Raw genomic sequence first — 25,824 nt, 5'->3', positions numbered from 1 at the left:
TTACAAAGATCTACAAAGAATATGAAAACATTTGCTTGAAGGTTGCAACCTTTGAAGAGAAAATAATGTTTATTTATATATTCTTGAGAGAAAAAAAACCTAACAACAGGTTGAAAATATATAGTTGTTGGTGACAATAAACCCTAACATTTATGAGGACTACAGTTAGCTTCTGTATAGCAAGTAATGAACGTTTGTTTAACCATCAATTATCATCTTTACGAGTCTTACATTTAGCTTATCTATCAAATCAGATTTTTAAAATTCAGTTGTAGAACCAAAACAACTTGTGAATGCACTTCAGAAAAATGCCAGACTCTGTCACAAAGGACTCTGATGCCCGATGCTGATCTGTTTTCTGATCTGGCAGTCATCAGTTGGAGTTGATTTGATACATACCTTTGAAGCAGCAAGTGCCATTGACATTGACTTGATGAATGTCCTGATCTGTTCCACTTCACAGAAGCTTCTTTTCTGTTGGTGTAATAAATTTCTACAAAAGCCACATACCACTAGCATATCATTTGTGTTTTGGATGAGTCCAGGGGGCTCCTCCAGTGCCGAAGTAGGGCAGGTTTCACCTGTTGGGCAGCAGTTATCGAAATCATTCAAAATCTTGTCACAAAGTTGCCATATTAAAATTTTGATTTCTGCAGGTGAAATTTTTCCACTAAGACAAATTGCCAGCCATCACTATTTTGCAGAGACATAATCACAGCATCCATGGCTTAGTACCGACCAAAAAAGATTTTGGTTGGTTTAAAGAAACGCAGCAGAATGACAATGAGGTGCTTCTTTTCTACTCATCCTCACTGTGATGCCTCTATACTGCTGCCTCCAGAGATCACCTGTCAATCATAAAGTGTACCTGGCACCAGATCTGTTTTTGTCCTTGCAACTTTTGCAACTACATTTTTTTTCCCCATTTAAAAAAAACAACAACAAAACTTTAAATTAAAATCAAAGAGCAAGTGAGCAGACTGATGCGTAGCCGCCAACTGCACGACCAGACGACTACATGTCTTTCTGTCTCTTCTCTCCTCCTCAAACACATCAATATACAGACGCACCACATACGTACTCATTGCCCCCCTAACCCTGCTGCACTCATACAAGAGCACCATTAATTCTGAGTGTGTGTCTACTCGTGTACACATGTTCCTTGTTGACTAGGTGTGTATGTCGATGGGTCTGGTGGGCAGTTAGAGGAAGGGGACCTTGTGTTTTCTTAGGGGCTGTGCAGAGGGGGCCCCTGCAGCACCACCTTCACCAGTCCATTCATCCAGTAACCCCCCCCTCCCTTCGGTAAAAGGAGATCTTTGTGTGTTTGCGCTAGTGAAGCAGCCCCAGTCAGTCCCAGTGTTCCCAGAGGAATACAATGAATGGGAGCATTTTGTCCCACTCTATAACCTCCACCACCCCCCCTACTTCTCTCTTCTCCTTCTTCTCTGTCTCTCTTTATTTTATTTTTTTTTTCAGCCATTCGGACACACAGACTCGCTTTTCTTCTCTCGTCATTCTCTTTTCTCTGTGTCACAAGACGTCGGACCTCTTCCCTGTGTGTGCGTCTATGGGAATGCCTCAGAACCTCTAGTGTGTGTTTGTGTGTCTGCGTGTGATGAGTGCCTCCCAAGATATCTGGCTTTTAAGGACTGTGACCTAAACAACATTGTCTGAAGAGCTGGTCAGGTGATGAACACATGTAACTGCACGCCTGGTGAACAAAGCCAAGGCTGCATAATACAGATGTCTGAAGCCCTGATGTGGCAGAGATGTGCACATACGCACACATACACACACACACACACACACACACACACACACGCACACACGCACACACGCACACACGCACACACGCACACACGCACACACGCACACACACACACACACACACACACACACACACACCTAATTTTAACCTTGACCCAGCTGTTGAAATGAAGACTCTTTACTTTTTTTTGAAAGCTCTTGTAGAAGTACAAGACAAGAGCACACAACAACCGAATTTTCAATTTTATTAATTAGATTTTAGAAAATATTTCCCTCCCATAGAATTAAACTGCACATGTGTTCTGACAAAAACAGAACATTAATTTAGGACCAGTCTTCTCAACATTTCATACCAGTTAATTATTTGAACACACACATTTAGCATGGGCAGTGCAGTTTTGGGTGGGTTTGTGCAATATTTATTTATTTATATGTTATTTTATCAAATTATTTTCTTACACATATATGTTTTGCGTAGTCTATTTTATATATATATTTTATCTTACCTGTTGTTATCGTTTTATCCCATGAAGGAGAGGCATTCAAAATTTTGTTGTACATATATCCAATGACAATAAAGGCATTTGATTTGATTTGATATGCAATGAACCACTTTTTGATGCTTTATGCTTGAAAAAGTGAGAATAGGTAAGAGTTTTTGAGGAAAGTGCAATGCGCGTATCTTGACATTTTAAACCATTTAACTATGATGAGAATATAATTTAAATATGTTGTCACTGAGACCTGACAACCACCATATTCTCACATTTGAGAAGCTTAAACCAACAAATGCTTTACCTGATTAACTGATGATCAAAACTTCATCCATTTGCTTTCAGCTAATCTTTCTATTGATCGATTAATAGCACAAATACATAACACAAATGAGTTAAGGATAGGTGCTCTTCATCTCTTTTTCTCTCTGCATTTAGTCATGCTCTTTGAACCTCCACACCACAAACCCTTCAAACCCTCCCTCACGCACACCATAAATATCTCAGAGGACGTCATCTTATTCAACTAACTCAGCAGCGTAACCCGGCTGTACAAACGCAGACATATACTGTAACCACACAACATGCTGATTGCGTAAGTTTGAGCTCGAATGATGAACTGTCCCAGGAGGTCAGGGGGAGGGGGACAGGGCGGGGTGGTTAATGAATTGGCAGTAAAGGAGATGTATGGAGGTAGATGGCATTGAACAGAGGAGGGAAATGGAAGGAGAAGGAGGGAGGTGTCTACAGGCATTTATCGCAACGAGCAACACAAAAGAGAAGACGCAAACAGAGACTGGAAAAAAAAGTCAAAGAGATGGAAATGACCAAAAGGGTTAATGGAGAAGTAGAAAAAACAAGAAATGGCAAAGACAGAAAGAAGGCTAAAAAAGGATTGATAGCATATAAACTAAATAGATATCAATCCTTTATATGAACTCATTAATAAAATCTATTGGGAAGCAAAATGGAAAAACGAGATGGAGAAACACAATAAACATTCAGAAGTTGTGACAGAAGAGGAGGAACAAAATTTATTCTCAACTGAACAGAATTTATTTTTATAATGAAGAAACGCAAAAGTATGACAAACATAAGAAAACTGAAGGCAAATCAAAATAAATGACTACAGAATGAGGAAAAAATGGAAGCAACGATTGCAGTTATTATTAGTATTAAAAAGAAAAGTTGAGCAGTATTTTTAAAGGTTTTGTCAATGAAGAAATTGAGCTACACTTTAATTCAGTAACACTACTCTCTGATACACCCCAAAGGAGAAAACCAGTACCAGGAGACATGCCAAAAATAAGCTTTTTCAAAGCTGTTTAAGAATAAGTAACTACGTAATAGCTCTGTTATGATGTGCTATGAGTTACAATAAGCCACAATAACAACTTGGTCAGATTTGAGAACCTTTGACATGAACAGTAGTCCAGTGTTTTGTTGACCCATCCATCCACTCCAACTTCCTCATTTGTGGACTTTCTGGCTCTGTAACAGCATCGCATAACGTTCTCTGTTGCTCTTATTAAAGGAGCTGTCAGATCATGCCTCATGTGACCACTGAACAGTAAAAACAAAACAATAAAATGTAATAAAACATTGTAATAAGCTGCTTACACAAATGATCTGTAGATGTATTTTATGGGAGGACCGTCTCTGCAAATTTTAATGTGCACTTTGAACCAAAACCTCAGCAAAAAGCCATTTCTTTTTTCCCTGCCAGAGATGAAAAGATACATGAGAGATGGAGGCTAAGGTCTATAAAAAAAATCCAAATATTGATCAGCATTTCTTGCTCATACATGTAGATGTTGACAATGCTCTTCAACCTAAAGAACTGGAGATTTTCCAATTTGCATTTCGTAACTTTAAGGCATGACTTTCAGCATGTTTCAAAATGTGCAAAATCTCCTCAACTTTCAGACAAGAACTTCACAAGTGAGAAAACGGAAAACAGAAGCAAAGGAAGCAACCAGACCAAAAACAAGAAAAGCAGACATGAAGGGGAAAGAGACAAACAATTTTACAAGACAGAAAAACACTAATGAAAAGAGAGAAAGGGGTGAGATAAAGGGAGAGATGGAAGGGAAGAGAGTGCAGTGTGCTAGTTTAGCACAGGCAGCCCTAATAGATTCCCGCAGGGTCATCTTTGATATGCTCTCTTCAGTTTGAGCCCTCAGCGTCTTAACTCAGTCAAACCCACAGTTTTAAGTCTTTCAAGACAACATGAAAGGCAGCTCTCTGTTGTTTTACAGGCATTTTGTTTTACATTTTTACACTTGTCTCTCTTGAATGTTTGTCTTTATTTGTTGTTTTGTTGTTGGCCTTAAACTCTAAAAACTAGTTGATAATTTATATTTCTTGGAATGTCTTTTTGCTAGTTGCCACTTTACTAATTGTTTTGTTTGATTTTAGTCAGCAGAATATATGAATGAGCACATTTTTTTAGAATCATGTTGTTTTATGTTTCATATACTTTCCATCCCTTTACTTTCATTTTTTTTATTCCTCTCTTGACCTCATCCTTTCTTTCCTCTTAACTAACTTTAGATCTGTTCTTATCTTTCTGTTTTCATATTTTTTACTCCTTTTCCTTTTCATTCATTATTTTTTTCTGTTTGCTTCTCTCTTTCTCATTGCTGTTTTAGAATATTTACTCTTCCTTTTCTACCTCCATCATTTGTGACATTTTGTCTTCTTTCTTTTGTTTTGTTTTCTCACTGTCATTTTCCATTTATATTCACAATTTCTTTAAAGTCTCTGAACCTTGTGGTTGCTGGTGTTTTTGTACAGTGCACGTCTGTGAGTACATTCTGTACACATGCAGCACTTGTGGAGTGCCTGCATTATCATCAAGACGTTTTTAGTTACCTTGACACATTTCCCTCCTCTCTCTGTGTGTTTCCTCCTCTCCATCTGTCTCTCTCAGGTCCAGGGTCATATGCCTCCTCTGATGATCCCAGTGTTTCCCCATGACCAGCGGTCTCTGGCTGCTGCCGCCGCTGCACAGCAAGGCTTCCTCTTCCCACCAGGCATGTCCTACAAGCCAGGTACAGTGTACACACACTCTGTCTCGCACACAAACACAAACAATGGGATCCCAGTCTATGTTAATGAGGTGTGTCAGGTGAGGAATGTTCTGGAAATGAGCGAGGAGATTTACAAGTCCTGCTTGTTCACTTCAGGATCAATACATTTGACACAGTGAGGACTGGAATGTCTCTTTCATGGCATGCTGAAAGCATGTCAGTCGCACACTACATCTGCAACAGGGAATGCCACACTTTCTCACACACACAAACACATACATGTACACACACGGACACTCTTAAACATTTTCTCCTGCTACTCACCGACCCAGCAATGTACACACGAGGATGATGCAGACAGGCAAATAACATGCATTCCCAAAAATGTACTTAAAAGAAGGCATGCATGTCTCAGCAGTCAGGATTTTGCACAAACAGGCTGAACAAACCTCTTGAAGCCACACCTACAGATAGAAACACACAATACACAGCCTTCTTATTGCAGGATTCTCTGCACCACCTCCTTTCTTCATGTCTCCTCGTCCTTCACACAGTCCTTTCTCCCATACATTCCTCCAGGTGCTCGCCTGACACAGTGCAGCACCAACCCTCCATACTTCATACAAAATAATCCATGTTTATTCCTACTGCATGAGCATGCACTCCCACGAGGCTGCAAAGAGAGGCAGAAATGAAGAAAGGGATTAAAAAGCCATTATTGTTCGCTCTCCTTTGACTTTGGCCTGTTTTCAACAAAGGCTCGGACATGGAAAGCCTTTTAAGGAGAAACAGTAGGGGTTATACACGGTACTCGTATATGAATTTATGAGTGCATCCCAATGAGCAAGCTCTGGACTTGAACTCTGCTCACCCTGATCTCAAGCACTCGTGTGTACCGGCAGTGAGTGTTATTAACCTTTGAATAAAACGTTCGTGACCCTTCATGTTTCATTTGGCATGAATAAAAACATGAGACGAACAAGGAAGGAGACAAAGAGCGAGACAGAGAAAAAGAGACAGAGAGGCCGACTGAAGGTAAAGAGCAGGTTAGCTCTTGTGTAGTCTCGCATTGCCAGACCAGTCTCCTCACAGTGGAAAATGGACTGGTTGAACCTCTTTATCATTCTGCTATACAGGACAAAAAATGCTCTGGCGCAATTGTCTTGGGCAGGGCTGAGCCCAGGATGCAGTGATGGTGTCCCTGCAAAATAGTGTTAGGAGAATTGTTAGTGGAACATTCGCATTCAGGGAGGTGAGGTCTGTCATTAAAATGGGTAAGAAATCAAAAAGTCCAAACAAGGCTGCATTATTGCATGATCTCAATCTTCAAAAATTGACATTGTCAGCGTGTACATCTGTTGCTCAGAGGTTGGATTTATTCTTCCCAGTAGCAAAGAGTAGCCTGTAAATGGTAACACACAAACACCCAGAATGAAAGAGGAGGTGAAAGTCATGTGAAACTTCTTGAAATCTACAGCCAGTGAATTAAAATGGTTCTCTCTCTATAATTTGTGTTGTTGCTGTTGCTCAACAGGTGAGAATTACCCAATGCAGTTCATTCCATCTACAATGGCAGCTGCAGCAGCTTCAGGACTCAGCCCGTTACAGCTACAGGTAAGATTTGAACACTTTGCAATGTGCACTGTTAGATACAACCTTAGAAGAGACAAGCAAGCAAAATGTTCTGGATAAACCTACCTTAAAAAACCTAAACTTAAAAAAGATTTTTTTCCGAATGCAAAAGCACCATATGTTACTTCAAGACCAGAAACAGATTGTATGTCAAAGAAGTGTGGAAAAGTAAGGGTGTGGAAGTGTGTTTGTTTGTGTGTGAGATATGCTGCACTTTTAGTTGTTTCAGGTTCTTTTTAAATTTATTTCTCCAAACTTTTTAACGTTTAGAAATGACTAAAATTACAAATTGCAGTGTTTTGTCTGAGCCTAAACCAAAACCGTTTGACTTGCTTTAATCTAACCTAATGAATGTGTTATGTTCAACATATTCATTAGGTTAGATTCACTTAAGTTATTATTTTTTGACACTGTTGTGTGAGAATTGGGCTGCACGGTGGATTGGTGGTCAGCACTGTTACCTTGCAGCTAGAGGATCCCTGGTTCGCGTCCCGGCCTGGGATCTTTCTGTGTGGAGTTTGTACATGTTCTCCCTGTGCTTCCTCACACAGTCCAATAATATGCAGAGGGTAATTGGTCATTCTAAATTGTCCACAGGTGTGAATGTGAGTGTGATTGTTTGTCTCTATATGTAGCCCTGTGATAGACTGGTGATCTGTCCAGGGTGTCCCCTGCCTTCACCTTAAGTCAGCTGGGATAAACTCCAGCCCCCCACGACCCCAAAGTGGATTAAACGGTAATGGATGGATAATAAGAATGGATGGATGGATGTGTAAGAATTCACTTAATTTGTCTGAGAGAGTACATATAGCTGTAATTCTGATAACCTGCAGGGCAGAAATAAAGACACTTAGCAGTTAGCTATACCTGCCTTATCCTGTCAGGGTCATTGGGGCCTGTAGTCCATCATAGCTGGCACTGGGAGAGAGGTAGTACACCCTAGACATGTGACCAGTTCATCACAGGGCTACACAGAGAGACAGACAACCAAGCACACTCACCTTCACACCTACGACTCTTTTAGAATTTCACAAAGTAACATGTCTTTGGAGGAAGTCTGGCTGACCAGGCAGCAGGTTGAAACACGAGAGGTGACGATCCTGACCACTGCATTGCCCTTGTACAGAAGTGAACAGATGATTAAAAAAGACGACAAGATAAAGAACATTGGCAAACTAAGTGAAACTTCCTCTGCTTCTAACCTCACCCTGAGTTCAAGTGACAGGTAACAACTGCAATCAAAAGGAAGAACTTGTTTTTTTGCATTTGAAGTGATAACTGTCAATGACTGCACTGTTAAAAAAAAAAGTTTGTGCTACGGGCACAAGGTCTAGCTTTTACCAAAAAAATAAAAAATAAAATAATAATCAAAAGCATTGAATTCCACAATTACAGGTGGCCTCTGAAAGGTGAGGTGGAGGTGCAGGTCTTGGCCGCAAAAATATAAAAATGTCACAAAAATCAAAATAAAATTTCAACCATGATAGTAATTGTCCTGTTGCCATCGCGCTGATTTTAGTTTGGGTTTTTTTTTTTGGTTTTTTTTGACAACTAACCCATATCTTCAGCTGCTCTATTTTTTCCAATACAATGTATTCATAAATACCTCAAAAACATCCATAAGAACAAAATAATGTGTTTAAATGAGTGGGGAATACAAATGGAAGCTGAAGGAGGCACAGTATGCATAATTAGCTCAGATCACAGGCTTCCTTTTTACTTCTTCTGAATTTTAATGTTGTACCATTCTTTAACCAAACAACATGACGCAATGTCAAAGATCAAGCTTGATATGTCGATGCTAATATGATAGCCTGCTTATCTACTGCCTGTCAGCTGTGTCAGACAAAAGCTGTTATGATGAATCACAGAGGAATTCCGCCCCACCAGCACAACACCTGGCCCAGGCAATTCATCAAGTATTTTATTGCTCCTTGACACCTGCGGTTTAAGAATAGCACTTATCCATAATGGTTATCATAGAACATATTTGCAAAGAAAAAAAACCCTGTGTAATAGAAAAGAAGAAAAGGAAAATGAAATCTGTTCTCCCTAAAGACAGTTTGGAATTTCACAACACAACACCAACACCCTTCCTGCTATACCTACTATCAGCTGAAAGAACAAAAGCTCTCAAAAGCTTTTTCACTGGCAAACAATATTGCTTCATCATGTCAGTCATTACCATGGCGTGGCTTTTGGATGTTACAAGAATCCTTATCTCAGTTTATTCAATTTGTATTGTGGTTTTCTCTTATCGAGGCCCTCATTAGCCGCTATTGACTTAGCAAAGCGCCGTGCTGTGCTGAGGGGATTGGAGCCTCCTGGCTCCACTCCTGGCTTTGAAATGATCAAAAGAGCCGTACGGTGAGTGAGAGGTAAGAGGATGAATGATGTCAGAGATGCGAACTCATTCACATTTAAACACTGCCTGAGACATGGAGAATGAGAGGCAGAGACGAACCTGAATGAAAGAGGAAGTTTCTCATCAAGGCACCGGCTGAAATCGAGCAGGAGACTGGGAATAAGAGGAAGACAGCGCGGGGAAGTGTTTAGCGATAGAAAAAAGGGAGTGTTTCTTTGAGGAATTTTTGTGAGGTGGAGGCGCTGGCTTCCAGCACATGTTTGGACATTGTTTTGACAATAATGCCTACACTAGAAGCAATCATGATGAAATTTATGAGTTGAACTGGTTTAGTTATTTATCAGCAACACAAAAATTTGCCTGTGGCACCGCTTGTACCACAGTGCAGTAATGCTTGCAGCATTTTTACTAATAAATACTGTAAAATGTAGACGGGATGCACACAATAAAAACCCTTGTGTGTGTTGTAGTGATATTTGTTGTTGCACAGGATGGGTGTGTTTGTAGTGCATGTGCACCGATGCATATTCTGCATCTTTTTGGAGTATTTTTGTTGCATGTGTGAGATGCTCGTTTGTCAGAGAGAGAACTACAGGGTTTTCCTTGGGAAACGAAATGAGCTATTCGTCCGTACGTTTCCCAACTGGAAAACTTTTCTGTTTTTATCACATCACAGTATATATGGTTAGATTGATTCCTATAAAGTGAAAATACAGTGTGATCCCTCAGTGACAGCTGAGTTGAATCTGACAGATCCTGATGCATCTTATTTCATGATCAGTTCAGTTCCTTATAGCTGTCTAGACAATAGGTTAATTTATTTAATACACAGCCTTCACTGTGTGATGCACCTTTACTTGTTTACTTACGTGCACTTCTGATAGCATTAGATTTTTTTTCATTTCAGGTTAGAGCAGAATGTAGATGGGATGGACAAAATAACAGTACCTCATTATAGTAACATTTATTGTTGTTTGTACACTGGATAAGTGTGTTTGTAGGCGTGCACAATATAGATTGGATCTTTCTGGAGTGCTTAGACATTCCACCTCGGCCATAAACTATCGTCCTGAAAATCCTGAAATAACGCAGTCTGATCTACAGGTTAAACGGAGCAGAGATGTGCTATTTTGCAACATCCAAGACTATCTGAAGCCCTTCGGTCAGCATGTAATCATTGCAGTTAAGCTGTAGCACTAACTTTTACTTGTCTTATACATTTTTACAAGTCCAGTTTTCTGTTTTACTTGCATGACAGCAGTGACTAAGTTCTAAGTCCTAATTTGACTGACCCACACTTAATTCTATTGCTGAATATATCCAGTGTAAACACAGAAGGAGGACATTGCTCTGATAACCTGCACCTCCTGTGTAGACATAGTGTGAGGACAAATTCACTTTTGCAGTGTATTAAACAGGCACTAGCAGTATTCAACACTGAAAGTGCATTATAGGATGAGGTAAACATATGTTCTGTATATTAGCATATATTACTGAGATCATCTTTGTAAACATCAGAATGTCTCTTTTCTTTGCTGCTTCAGTACCTTTTTGTGAGTCAGTTGGTTTGGTTTTAAACAAGGCACGACTGTAAAGGTACTGTTCTTGACATGGTAGTTCAGTGCACAAACTGAGATCTTGTCTGTTTAAGTATTCTTAATTGTTAATCTCAGTTACATTTAAGTGCACAATGGCTTTAACTCCAGTGTGTGAAACTGTGCATCAGCTGATTACAAAAGCATTGTAAATAGACAACTACACCATGTTAGTTCTACGTGAGCAATCTCCACCGCTACATACTGCAGTCAAGTACACACCAGCTGGCATCGAACCTTTTCTAATGCCAGATCTGTGCTCAGTACAGGACAGACAGATGTTGTAGCCAGACTGTTCCAGATGTTTCAAAGTTGAGCCTTGTAGCTCTCTTTTAGACAGCTGGCTGGCACCAAAGGTCATAAACTGGCATACAGAATAAGAAGATTCATAGGCTGTGAAAATGATCCCGAAGCTACATAATGTTTAGCATTTCTGTGTATCACTGGAAGTGACAGTAGATGTTCAGTTTTACCTCTTAATTCTATGAAGTGTTACAGCTTCATCAAAAACAAATCAAATCAAAACAACATAACGGAGATATCTGGAAAAAGCTGCTATGCTGTGCTTGACTTATAATAATTTTGATAGCACAAATGTTGTGCTATCGGCGTGGGAACTTGATCTGGCCAATTGTTTCCAGAGCCTCGGAGTAGACCCTTCACAAACAGTGGATTTCTGCAGAAGAAAGGCCCTCTTTGTGCATAGCTAATGCAAGGGAAATACAGTTGCTTAGCAGACATTCTTGTTGAAATCATAAGACATCTCTTACTGTCTGTCTCTAAGTTCAGCCTATTTCTGTTTCAGTATCTGAAGCATGGAGACAAAGATGAGGAACAAACTTTTGTGCCACAGACTCATGATTTCTGACCCACTGACAACATATATGGCATGGATGCTTTTCTTTATTGTACCACGAGAACAATGTTAGATGTTGACATTAAAAAAAATGGAGCTTCTGTTACATAAAAGAGAATTGCAGGTGAGATGATGGTTGTCTTAATGCGGCCTGTCTCTCTATGTATCTCTCTCACTGTCTTGGATGGAGCTAACCCTCCCAGTGCAATATTTAGCCTCTGTCCTCTGTGTGGGCCAGCTCAGTGACAGTCGATCCATTTCACCCTCCTCCTCCCCCTCTTCTTCCTCTTCCTCCCCCCGGAAACCTGCTGAAAAAGACAAAACCTCATTTGTTTTGTGTACTCCTGAGATCGATAGCAGTTCGACACTAAAAGAGGCCGGCTAAAGGGATTCTCCACTCAGCCCTAATGGGACAGAGTGGTCTGAGCATGCAGGAGGCTGCTTGCAGACTGCAATACAATACAGCTCAGATAGACATAACCTTCTGTCTGCTTTCTTAAGGATTACACTAAAGTAGGCCAAAAAAACTGCTGGTGATCAGGAGGGTCAAAAATTACAGACTAATCATTTGGATTTTAGTCAAATTAGCACTAACATCCAAACGCTAGTGAGATTTCCTGGACAGCTGAGTGCTGTTTGAGGCCCTCTTTGTCAATTTGTAATTTAGGAAATTGCATTGTCTTCCCTTGGGGTTTGACTGAATGGCAAGAACTCCAGTCGGGGTTGTTTACGCTGCACATTGGCCTCCCCAGTCAACAATCAATCTCTGAGTGTCCTGAAAAGTAAAAAAACAGAAAAGATAAGGTGAAAGCTCTTATTGTCCATCTGTTATTTGTTTAATGGTTACCTCCTCATATTGTAGCAGTTGACAGGACGATGTGTTTGCAGAAGATTCCCTGAGTGTGTGCGTTAGTGCAGGCATGGTGCAAGATCCTAACTGTGTGTTTTACCTCAAAGACTCGTGTGTCTGCCCCAACCCACTGCTCCCCTCAGAGCTGTAAGAATATCAGGCATCACCAGGAGTAACTCTGCGGTCGGCTTGATTGACGCGAGAGGCCTCACCACCAGCCATTCAAGGCACATTCTTACAGGGATCTCATATCGCCAGGGGTTGGCCCGAGCGCTCTCGGTACCTTCCAAGGAAAATAAGCGGCGTGACATCAGGGCTTTGTTTCAACGGCAAGGCCCCTTCTGTTTGTGTTTAATATCGCTCGGAGAGAAGTGGAAAGAGGGCCAGCCAATTTCTCTGGCCCCGACTGCTGAGCCTGGCGCTTTGGTGGTGAAGCGACGGTGGTCTCGTGTGTCTGCAGTGCAAAACTCTCTATCCCTCTCTCATTCTCTTTCTCTATGGCGCTTTCTTTGCTTTTGGATCTCCGATCCCAGGAGGCCTTGCAGTTTTGACTACAGGGAAATCAGATCTCACAACACTGGGGGCCATTTAGGCTGAGGGGGCTGGGAGTAAAAACAGAGCGAGAAAGAAACAGAGATGGAGATGGAGAAGTAGATATGAGGGATCATTTCTGGAACAAAACTAAGAGACAGAAGACAAGTGAGAGAGTCAAAGGGAGATCAAAAGAGAGGAGGACAAAATAAAGACAGGGATGTAGAAGGTGGGGGAGAGTATAGATGAGGTGAGAGAACAACGAAAAATGAGAGGAAAGGAGGAAAGAAAGAGAGGAGGGATTCTACTGAAGGCCAGCCACGTCTGGGTGGTTTTCCTGAGGACAGGCTCTTTGATACTCCAGCACTCACACTCCAATGCATTTAGACAGGGGTTGACAGTGGTTTCAGGCAGTGGTTTGTCTGGCCAGCTAGCTTTGATTTAGAAGACCCTGGACTGTGGGCTGAGTATTTGACTCTTTGATTTTTGTTAAGTACCCTGGATGGAAAGTCGGTACCGTTTTTTTCTGTCATTTAATGTTTTCATCCAACCCTTGTACTTTTATACTTTCCCAGCTTTTTTTTTTCCTGTATTATTTCTGTGTTATTTTCAAGTGGTTTCCAATTGGATCACATGCTGAAGATGTAATTGCAGTATGACTACACCTACTTATACATGATTGCCCACTATTGTCTTTCTTTAGGATTAAATGTAGTGAAGACACTTCATTTTCTGAACCATTAATACAAAGACTAACCACGTGACAAGATTAGTCTCAAGTCTTTTTTAAGACCCTTAAAACTATGTTTCTTATCCTCATTTAATTACAGTTTATTAAACCCTCAGTATTTACAGCTCTGCAGAGAAAGACAAACTTTAAGGTTAAATAGTCAGAATAACAAAAACAGTCATGTGGCTTCATTCCACTTAACATTGTGTTTTGGAAAATAAAGAAAACCAACCTTTTTTTATAAGCAGTGCTGAGCCAGGCATTGTCTGAAAAGCTTATTTCCTTACTTCTATTTCAACATTTGTGCAGGCACAAATAACAGATATCCAGTTTTGTTAATTAGGATTAAAGGGAAGCAATCAAAAGTTTCTTTAGCTATTGTCTGGATTTATTTTCTAGATACTAATCGATGTACAGGCTGCTCTCAGCATCTGTTCAAAAAATAACTGTCAAAGATGGATTGTAGATAATCTAACATAAAAATCTTTTGCTGGAATGCCTCCCTGATAAATGCTACCTTAAACAAATCTTCCATTTGTCTGGGACGCTGCTGTCAACTTCACATGTAGGTGTGTGTGTACTCGCACATCTGTTTCCATATTACTCCTGTGTGTCTTTGGCTCAGACACACACCCAACAAACCTCAGAAGATGCAGGGAGTACCAGGGAGAGGATACAGCAAAAAAAAAAAAAAAAAAAAAAGACTCACCAGGATATCAAGGGTGTGTGAAGAAGAAGAGAGGAGAGAGAATGAAAGAGGAAAGCCACTGACTAGCTGCTGGCGAGTGATGTTAATAGCCTGTCGGTTTTGCTGGTTTCTTCCCTTTTTGCAGCAGCTGTATGCCGCCCAGCTGGCAAGCATGCAGATCTCACCGGGAGCCAAGATGGCTCCCCTCCCGCAGGCTCCCAACTCCTCTGGTCCCCTATCCCCGTCCACCATGAAGAGCGAGAAGCGAGCATCCAGTCCTGTTGCTCAGATTAAGGTAAGTTCACCGTTGCAAATGTTGTCAAATGTTTCAGCAAGATAGTTAAGAACCAGGTGCACAAAGGGGAGACTGATAATACTCTGATAAGAAGATGAGGTGATGACGTACCAACAAGAAGTAGACAAAAATAACGGCACCAAGCACAGAATTTAACTATGTTCAAATAACAAAGAACTTTCTCTTTTTCTGTAAGCAATACGAGAGGGGAAAAGCAGTGTCTCATGGTGTATGAAGTAACAGACAATATAATGAGACAAAGGAAAGTGTGAGTTCAGAATAAGTGCAATAGGAAAACACAAAAGCATAATAATGATCAGATGATCAGTGCAAGTAAAAGTGAGAGGCTGGAAATTTGGAAGTTGTTGAAACAACAATCTACGCATGGCCCTGTGCACTTCGCCGTCAATTAGAAACAGCTTATTTAAAAGTCATACACTGATACACACAGAGAAACACGTACACACTCACGAACTGACACTGGCGCTGGCTGCTGTTTGGCATAAGCCCAGACCCCTTCACTGGAGAGAGCTTACGCCTCATCTTTACTCGACGAGGCAGTAATGCAAGCCATGTGTGTGTGTGTGTGTGTGTGTGTGTGTGTGTGTGTGTGTGTGTGGGGCACAGCTGCAACCGGCATCACAATAGACTGGCGTCAGAGCTCACCGCACTCAAACAGTAGTGCTGCGCCCCCCAAAGTCCCCGCCCTCCACTAACACCCCCCCCCCACATATTCAACCCAGCCCCTACTTCAGCATGCCACCCGCAGTCTAACGCCCCCTCCACATGCTAAAGAACTCCCCAACTCCTTCCTTTCTGAACGCTTCCTCAGCTGAAGCGCGGCTCCAGATCATATCCACGTTCACTGAGTGTTCGCCGCCATCACAAGAGCCGCAGTCAGAATGTGTTGACATGCGGGAGTTTACTTTTTGTCACCACTTTTTCTTTCCCAAGGATTCTTCATGTGGGTCAGCGTGGTCATGAACGTTTGATCACAAGAAGAAGCATCACACAAACAAATGTGCCATTGTTTAGATAAGAGGGTGCACCGCAAGTTTTCTGCAGTCAGGTTCACAGAGGTTATCGGTGGAATTCATTTACTGAAGGGCAAAGACCTGATAGTGCTGACTGATCCGTCAGTAGGAGCATCACTGAAAGTACTGAAAGCACTTCAAGTGTTACATTGAACCAAGTAGAAAATCAGCAGCAGTTAGCTTGAATTCACTTCTTATTGACATTGAACGATAAGTAGAACCATATACTAACGCTTCCTGAAATCTTTTAAGTGGCTCATCGCTTGTTAATATGGCTTCTTTCAGAAGCTGCAGCATTATAGGCTACACTTTCATAAAGTGTGCTGTGTTCTTCTTTCTAACAGGAGGAAGGATCCACACAGCCATTGAACCTCTCAGCCAGACCCAAGACAGCTGAGCCTCTTCGCTCGCCGACGTCCCCCACACAGAGTCTGTTCTCTGGGAACAAGACCAGCCCTACAGGCATGGGCAAAGGCCGCATCCCCAGCCCCATCCCCAACATGGGCAGGAACACCTCTCTGGGTAGGTGACAAACACATACATGCACTTTAACACTCATTTGCACACGTACAGGATGGGCCATCCAGCCTGGCAGCACTACGACTTTGCTTAAAGAAGTACATTAGCATTGGCTTTGCTGACATGTTCAATGAGAATCATGTAGCCTAAATGCTGCCAAGAAAAAAAGACTATGCGGGGAAACTCTGACGCACTCTACACATACATGCTGTGTGGCACAGAAACAAACACTGGTATAGTTTCATACACCACTGTATTGTTCACATCTGTACTGTACATCCACACAAAGCAAACACGTTCCTGCTCCAGCGTAGAACTTTGGTTTCCCCTCGACCGGAAAAACAAAAACATCACCCACCCAAACACCTCCCTCCTCCCCTGCCACCCACAGACAAACCGAGCAGCGTCGCATGCGCCTGATAGACTGCAGACACCTCAACCCCACGAGGAGACCTGTGTGTGTGTGTGTGTGTGTGTGTGTGTTTGGTGTGTGTGTGTGTTTGGTGTGTGTGTGTTTGTGTTTTACAGGAGTCCAAAGCCCTGTATTTAGCCCCAATGAAAACCCCGGCAGCGGAAGCAGTGAAACCCAGCACACGTTATTTGGTTTTTAAGAGCTTCCTCACATCATTGTCTGCCCGCGCTAGACCTTTTATGCCCCTACCTCTGCTATCTGTTATTAAGGCCAATCTAAACCCTCTCATTATATCCCCCCAGAAAACAATTTCACCAGCTCATCTGGAGTGGCTTTGAGGACGCAACGCTTGTGTTCCCTGCAAAGTTATTTTTTGCCCTTTTTAACGGCCACCCAAGCATACAGTGCTTCCTACTTGTCTGCTAATTAAACGAGGAGGGCGACGGAAACTTTGCATCCTTTTATTTATTTTTTTTTCTAATTCTTCAAATGCGCAATGGCTTCAAAAGTGTGAAGCACGGCACGTAAACAAGGGGGAGGAGGAGGCGTGTCGTGTGTAGACACAAGTGGGCTGGAAAACAACTTAACATTTGGACCTGATATGAGATTGGAAACTCTATTTTTATACAGTTGTGCAAATGTTATTCAATGGGAATTTGTGCACAGCCATTCAGATTTTTTGGTTTTCAGCACTTTTGCTTTGTTTTCAGAGCCCAGTCGCACTAAGGAATCAGCATGAAAGTCACTCACAAGCACAAAATTGGGTTCTTCAAGGTTTAACTGTGGTTCATCTGACTGAAAATTGTCTGGTTTGTTCAAGCTAAAATGAATAAATGAAAAGGACTTGAAAATCAGAATTCATGAAGCTATGCAAATGAGCTCTTTGAAAACGGTGAAGTTCGAGTTTAACAGCATAGTTTAGCTTGAACTATTTTATAATAGAGCCATACAGAACTTTTATGACAGGTTATCTGTAAGGACACAAGTCCCAAGATCCATTCTGTGTTTTGTAAAGACTGCGTAGACATAAAAAAAGATTTTAATCCACAAAAAAGTCACGCTTTAACTGCTTGGTTAAGATTAGAATAAGAAAAATGCCTGACAAGCTTCTGGATATTCCCAGCTTTAACCCTTTGATGCACAACATGGGTCAAAAGTGACCCATATTTAATGGGTATCTCTTGACCCATGTTGTGCATCAAAGGGTTAATAAGAGGCTTGTAATCTCCTGCCAAAGCTGGAATATCTTTGGCCTTTTCACCTACGGTATGCACACAGTTTACAACACCATTCAAAATCTTGAGAATAATAATACAATGGCACATACGAAGTTACCAGGCAGGTTAATCTTATCAAACCACTTATTAAGATTCCGGCTTTCCTGTCTTTCCAGCCAAAGTAACATCCAGTTGTCCCCTCTCTCCTGTTCTGTCCTTCCCTTGCAGACATCCTGTCCAGCCTCAACTCCACGGCGCTGTTCGGGGACCAGGACGCGGTGATGAAGGCCATCCAGGAGGCTCGGAGCATGAGGGAGCAGATCCAGAGGGAGCAGCTCCACCAACAGCAGCAACAGCCGGGACACCAGAGTCTGGAGGCCAAACTGTCCGCCCTGAGCAGCATGAGCCTCAACAACGGCAACAAGGTTAGAGCAACAGACGGGTCACATGTGGATGCATAAGAAGACGCACAAACACACAGAAGCTTTTCGCTGATGAGCCTTATAAAAATCACATGGTCTAAATGCAGTTTTCAGAGGCATTTTCTTTCATGTGAAGAAAGAATTCTAATCTAGTTACAGAATACAGTCACACCGATTATACTGAAAAAACCTGCTAAATGTAAAGTAAAAGAACGACTCAGCTCACTTATCACCGCACCGTAAAACACCTTCTGTAGTTATAACTTTGGTCTATTCTTCTGAGGTATAAATTCAAAAAGTCTTCTTACCTTTCCTAAAGAATATCTCCTGCTCTTGTTCTGAAGAACTTTGGCCTCTCTCTACATTTTTCCATATTCATAAACTTTTGATCGCAGGATTTTTACTTGTAATGTAGTATTTTTACTGCACAATATCACCACTTTTCATCCAGTTAAAGATATAAGCAGATTTTCTTACACTGCCAATATTAAGAAAAGAATGAAGAACAGCGTGGTAACGGAGGGAGGAAAGGATCCTTCTTGCATTTCTCTCTTTAACGTATTAAGATTTGTATAACATTCTCTCTCACTCCTTGACACACACACACACACACACACACACACACACACACACACACACACACACACACACACACACACACACACACACACACACACACACACACACACACACAGACCCCACCTCTGTGGTTCTGCAAACTCCTCACTCCTGTGTCAAATTTTCTCCAGCATTTCATTGGCCGAGCGTTCAAGGTTTCTGCTCAGCTTGTGCATGAGTTTAAAAAGTATTCATGGATGATATTTGGTGTCATTTGGCTCGGGCTGCAGCTCTTGAGAACTTCTCTTTTCTCCTCTCATCTCCACGGCCACCCAGAAGCCAACAGCTTTGAAGAGGGAGCAGCTGGGCCAATGACAAGTGATGGTTTTGGCGTGTTAGTGTGTGTGTGTGTGTGTTTGTGTGCCTTCCTTGACTGAGTGGGTGTTTTTTTGGAGAAGAGATGATGTTAACATTAGTGTCTGTGTGTGTGTGTGTGTGTGTGTGTGTGTGTATGTGTGTGTGCATAATAGAGTCCAGCTCTCCACTTGCCCTGGAGGGGGGATCCCGGCCTCAGGGTTTTAGCCCAATTAAAGGGCCTTTCTCTGGGAATGCACCTCCCCCCTCCACACTCACCTCTACCCCCACTCATCTCTCCCCCTTGGGCAGAAGGAGACAGGGCCTTTGTACCAAGATCTCATATCCAGAGGGAAATCCATATTCCACAACATCTTCAATCAGTCTGATCAGCCAATCATAGATTCTCGGGATGAGACATTCAGTAAAATAGGGAACATGATTAGACCGGCTCTCCTGCGCAATTGATCCCATGTTGCTTGCAAGGATGAGGAGAAGGAGGAGGAGAGGAACTCATGAATATTTTAGGGGTGGAGACTTTGAACCCACCAACCCCAAGTAGGTCATGATTGGTGCACTCCAAGGATAGGCTGTTTTGAATTTTTTGGACTTGTTTGCCTTGCATCTTCAGGAAGAAAACATCCAAAATCTGGCAAAATATTGCTCTGCTGTACTTATCCTCAGTCCCAAGTTGTTTTTTATAAGTCATTATACTAGTAAACACTGAGAAAACTCATAAATATGAATTATAAAACAGCCCATACTGATAAATTGTTTATTAAGATTTAATGTGAGTTGTCTGCTGCAGGTCCAGCAAAAAATCCCACCAATGTTCTCAAATAAGTTTGTGCTTAAAGAAGCTTTTTTTTTTTTTTGCCCAGTTAACTTTGAAATAATCATAGATTAAGGTGAGTGTGTTGCAGGGAGAACCCTACATGCTTCTCAAGCTCTATATTTCCCAACTTTATAGGAACAAAACCAAAGCAATGCAGTAATTTGGTTTATAGCTGCATGCCTCCTAATAAAAAGCTCATTTGGAAAGTCTCAAAGTAATTGTTTCCGGTGCGAGGACGACAGCAGGCCTTGGTGTTTGTTGTCAGTTTGTTATTCGTTACCTAACAACAGCAGCTCTAAGACTCTTTCTCTTAGCTTTAAATACAGATTTTTTTCATTGGGATGGAGAAGGTTTTTTTGTGTTTTTTTTTTCTTCAAATGTGCTCAAAGGCTTCACTCTGTCTTAAACAATTCATGGATGGAACTTGCTGGATACTGAGAGTGTGACTCACCCGTTCCACCTCGGGAGGCAGCAAGACCAACTCTTTTTCTTTACCTTGGATTTGTATGTTGTTTTCTGTTCGTCGAATAAATTTGTTACTCAAATCCTCCCCTCTGAAATGTTGAGGCTGTGCCCAAGTCTTTTTGTTTTATGACATTGTACTAACGCAGCGGTTTGGGCTTCTTTGGAGGGAATGAGGCAACTGCTGTGAAGGGTATCTCAGTGTAATGTTGAATGTTGAGCTATTTATTGCCGACGCTGATTCGACTCAAAGGGAGTCGCGGTGACGTCTGAGTGTGTGCATTTGTGTTTGTTAGGCTTTCTGTTTGTGTATTTCTGTCCCACAGCATTCATTTCAAGCATAGATGACATAGACATAGAGCTGAAAGTGATCTTGGGCACCTTTGTGTGTGTGTGCGCGCGCGTGTGTGTGTGTGTGTGTGTGTGTGTGTGTGCGTGCGTGTGTGTAGGTGTGTGTGTGTGTGTGTGCGTGTGTCCTGGCTCTGCGCTGGCCTTGGCCATGTTAATGTCATTATAGCTGGTGTACAGACGAGAGGCCTGGCCAGTTAGTGGCATTGTTGAGTATCACCTTACGCTTACGTTGCTTCCAGCTGGTCTGAGGCTGCCAAAGCTCACTGAAATAGCCACTGTGTATGACTGCATGTGTGTGTGTGTGTGTGTGTGTGTGCGCGCGCGCGCGCGCGCATAAAAGACTATGGCCCTTTTTTCATCTAAACAGCCACAAAACACTCCCTAAACCCACTTAAAGGAAAACACCAAGTTTCAGAGAGATTGGCACATTACTCAGCTTACATATTTTGTGATGAAACACCCAAATCACAGTAAAAACTTGTGCCAGTCTAAATGCACACATTTAAATTTCCCTGGTAGCCTCACAGAGGACTTTGGTAACATTTACATGATATACAGTAAAAAATAAAAATAAAGTAACACACTGCTTTGAACCACCAGGGAATACTTTTTCCTGTTTCCATAGGAGATGAATGTGGTGGGTGATGGCAGACTGAGTGCAGGTTAATCTACAGGTCACACAAGAAGGAACACAAATAGTTTTTATTGCCCCGAGATCTGTTTTCTCACTTTGGATAATGTTGGTTATGCACACAATCACTCAGCAGACAGCTCGAAACTGCGAGCATTGAATGGTGGGGACACATGAATTTTTTGGCATCTCTGCTGCTTGTATAATTTAACTGTGAAGCTAACTGAAGGGCTGATGTGCCGAAACCTGCTGTACTTCTGGAAAGCTGTAAACAGATCCATGAGCAGTTATGCAACTACGCAGGAGATCAAACACTGAAGTAGAAATCTGAAATCTAGAAAAAAAAATGCATTTAAAGTTTGCAAACAACACTGCAACGTAAATCTATATTTAAAAAAAAAAATTCAAACCAGTGCACACAATACGACATAAAGTTTTGTTGACCATAAACAGGGGACATCTATTTGCTATCAAAAGTCAATATTAACAGAAATTATAAATGCTATTTTTTACCCATTCATTTTTTGTGTATGTATTTCTAGCTCGTTAAAAATGTTCAATTTAGCAAAATTGTCCATAAATTAATCTGTAGCCCTCAACATATGCATACATCTCTCACACTTCTAATTCTGGATACTTTATATAGTTTTGAAATTCCCCAGGGATGTAGTCCATTATAGAGAAATGTCTCTTGTCTGTACCCTGTTAAAGCCAGTCAGTGCGTTTTCTGTTGGTGAGGCAGAATGAGTCAGGAAGAAGGAGAGCAGGGAGGAAATGGTTGTATAGAAGTTTATATTGGCTCTGATGGTGAGTTTGGTCTTTGTAGGAAGCGAGCCTGTGAAACCAACAACTCAGACGGCTCCAAGTCTTGATTAAAGGTCGACGTAACGCTGCTGCATTTGAAGCCTGAATGATATACATTATAATAATGTAGACTACAAAGCTGAGTCTGGCACCTGTAAATAGGCTGTTGAGTGTCTACTTCTTGATTGGAGACTGGAGGGGTGGAGGGCTGGCGGTGGGGTGTTAAGGGCTATGAATAGGAGAAATGGTGAAAAGGAGAAGGAGGGGAGGAAGAAAAAAAAACTGAACGGGGCTGAGTGACAGCTCTATCGGCACACAGCGAAGTCTGGAGGAGGAAAGGGAGAAAGAAGCATGAAGAAAATAGGAGGAGAGAGAAAACGCCAGGCGGGGGGACTGAGGAGGCTGCCAAACTTGATTGGTCCAGGAGGAGACAGTAAACGGTTGCGGGTCAGCTGGAGGCAGGCTGCGCTGGCAGTGTGCGATTTGGAACTGTGGTAATGAGCTCAATACAGTATGGATTAGAAAAAAACAGCAATGTTTGGAGTGTTACCCTAGCAACACTGAAGAGACGCAAACGCCAAGAAGAGGAGAGACCAAGCAGAACAAAAAGAGTCGGGTGTCTCTTAAATTTAGAAATATACATTCAGCAGCAACACATTCAGAGACCAGTGAAAGCAATAGTGTGCTAAAAATACTGTGGCTGCAGAGTTGTGATTTGTTTCTGGAGGTGCTTGTTTGTACAGATTAAATGTTTAAGAGTGTTGCAGTCCTCTTTTCTTCTGTTTTTTTTTAAATTCAAGTGTGCAAAATTTAAGTGTACAAAATACAAATGGAGTCCAATGAATGAGGAAAAAAAAATCCATAGTGCTGCTCCAAAAGGCAGCAGTCCAGTTTCAAACCAGCAGGCGCACCGGCCAAACCTATTTCAATCTTGACTAAACAAAGGAAAGACAGCTCCTTATTGCATTTGCCACAAGAACTTTCAAGAAGACCAAAAGTAGACCAACCGCAGGGAATATTTGCGAATTTTAACTCAGGTCTGCTGTTAATCTGTAGTTTGGATCATTCTACCTCTATTGATGCTGTCCTAGTCCATTTTCCAAAACCCTAACTCTCCTCTACATTATTTTTCCACGGGTCTCCTCCCATTCAACAGGAACATTTGTACATCTCGAAGTACTTAGTTTGTTTAGAAATCATGCACTATAGGACATCTGACATGCAGGACGTCCAACATCCAGTGACAGAAAGCCAAACTTCGACTCGCTTCCAGGAGTCTGACAGCATCATCATGAGCAATGAGCGCCTTCCCCAGGCAATCATTTAGCACTGTGAGCTTAAAGGGAGGTGCACTGGACTTAAGGACTTATTCTTGTCTCTAGACTACTTTTCCATTCCACCTCCTCCTTCCTCTTTTGCTTTCTCTATCTCTCTCTGTCCATCCCTCCTTCTCTCTTTTCTTTAGTCCTTTGTTAGGCGGTTGCTTCCTGCGGTGAGCATGGCACTGCCCAGGCACATGTTCTGTGGTAGGCCTGATTACAGCCCTGCTGTAGTGCTGACATTGGCCCGCACCGGCTCCTCGTCTATAAACACACACACACATGCACACACACACACACACACACACACACACACACACACACACACACACACACACACACACATACACGTCGGCCCCTAAGTTCCACCAACTCTGCCAGCGGCTACCGCGGCATGACTTCACCCGGCAACCATTCCTTGCGTCAAACAAAATGCCTCTGTCACCAGAAAAAGGAGGAGAGCCGAGAGGGAGGAAAGGGGAGGTGGAAGGTGGAGGGGGGAGTATAGATGTGCGGTAGCTGTGTGGAGGGTTCGATGTTTTCCACTGCAGTTTGGGAGCGTGGTGGGGTAATTTTAGCTGGAAGGCCCCAAGGCAAGCTGCTCGTAGAAGTTATTTGTCTTAGAAGTGGAGTGGCAGGCGAGAGGTCCGAATCAGAGAGAGCAAATGATGATGGGAGGCTGAGGACGACCCTGATACCTTCAGGGGGCCATGCCTTATTACTTTATTGCATTAATCAGCATCATCTCTTATTTCCTTCAGAAACAGTAAAAAAAAAAAAAAAAAAAAAAAAGCTTTGTCCAAATGAGCAACTTTTGGAGAGCAGTGCTGGACTCCCCTCTGTGCCAGCTCAAACCAGCAATTTGTTTTATTGTCATTACCATCAAAGTCATCCCTTGTGACCCAATTTAAAAGATGCCAGGTAACTTGAGCCAGCCATTAGATAATAAAAACTGAACGGGAATTGAAAACTTAAAGGAATTTATTTTAAGGCAGCATCCATCACATTTCTTAAACTTCAACCGCAATATATTTGCAGCTCACTTCAAAACACCCTTTTGTGCATTTTGTTGTATCGTAGGAGCGGCTGCACTATGAGACACTGAGCCAGCACCTGGGGAAGCTCGGGGAGGAAGCTGGGAAGATGGTCCATCGAGTCATTGACCTGACAAGACCAGAAGATCTGGATGGTAAACACCTATGTCTTCTATCTGTATGCTGTCATTAGTTTTTTTAAATTTGTTTAGTTTGACCAACTTTTCTGGCTCTTGTACTTCTGATTTTGGGTTGCTTATGTTCTGGGTAAATAGAAAATGTATTTAGATGCACAAAGTAGAGCACGAGAAAGATATAAAAGAGTTAAAGTTAGGGGTTGAGTCAGTCACATCACTGTTCAGACAAAACTGACAGAGGACGCCCTCGCAGCTCCGCCATAATCAGGAAGGCGTTGGCCAGAAAGCCTGAACACACAGGTATTCATGTTGTATTCACCAAATACAAATATTTAATGTGCTCCTCAGGAAGCCACAGTGAAGGACACCCTCAAAAATTAAACAGAGTGCATAATGTCAACATTTTACGCACTTGAAAATGTCAGATATCATTATTCGTGCAAGTACATGACAAGGGATTGAATTCTCACCCTTTTCTCCACAACTGGTACTTGTGACACTAAATCCCACCCGATTCAAGTATGCAAACTAATGCAGGTGAAGACAGGCAGCAAGTTTGTTGTAGTTTGTGGTAAAAGAGGATTATTAGAAATAAGAGTTCACAAATGATTTAAATAGTGGCTTTTTATTACTGACTTTTATGTACTATACATCCAATGCACTTAGTAGACACTGCAGAGTAAAAAGCTGCCAGTATCACTTTTTCTGAGCGTAGTCTCAATACTCTGCCCCCTGCGTTAAGTTCTTTTTCTCTCCAACCCACCTGTTTCTCATAAAGCACTACTGTTTACAGGCGATGAGCAGTCGAGGGGTGCTCATCGTGGTTTAGTTTAGAGTTAGAGGAGTAAACACAGGAGCCAAGGCACTGAGATAATATCAGGCCGACGCACACTGACT

At 41.9% G+C, this 25,824-nt stretch overlaps 1 protein-coding gene across 9 annotated transcripts in view; it reads left to right on the top strand.

The window, feature by feature from the left end:
* The window catches only part of LOC111577802 (transcription factor SOX-6-like), a 108,758-nt gene that overhangs the window by 74,165 nt on the left and 8,769 nt on the right, over window positions 1–25,824 (top strand). For 8 of the 9 annotated variants that reach the window (XM_055009127.1, XM_035954642.2, XM_055009126.1 and 5 more), the window contains 6 exons: window positions 5,197–5,317; window positions 6,831–6,910; window positions 14,689–14,838; window positions 16,217–16,394; window positions 18,249–18,445; window positions 24,837–24,945. In XM_055009127.1, the coding sequence (XP_054865102.1) occupies window positions 5,197–5,317; window positions 6,831–6,910; window positions 14,689–14,838; window positions 16,217–16,394; window positions 18,249–18,445; window positions 24,837–24,945 (835 nt within the window). The remainder of the gene's footprint in view (window positions 1–5,196; window positions 5,318–6,830; window positions 6,911–14,688; window positions 14,839–16,216; window positions 16,395–18,248; window positions 18,446–24,836; window positions 24,946–25,824) is intronic. The other variant, XM_055009125.1, reaches the window with a different exon arrangement.

The sequence above is a fragment of the Amphiprion ocellaris genome, chromosome 3 (genome assembly GCF_022539595.1).
Source record: "Amphiprion ocellaris isolate individual 3 ecotype Okinawa chromosome 3, ASM2253959v1, whole genome shotgun sequence".
NCBI classification, from domain to species: Eukaryota; Metazoa; Chordata; class Actinopteri; family Pomacentridae; genus Amphiprion; species Amphiprion ocellaris.
This window is presented reverse-complemented; position numbering and strand designations above follow the sequence as displayed.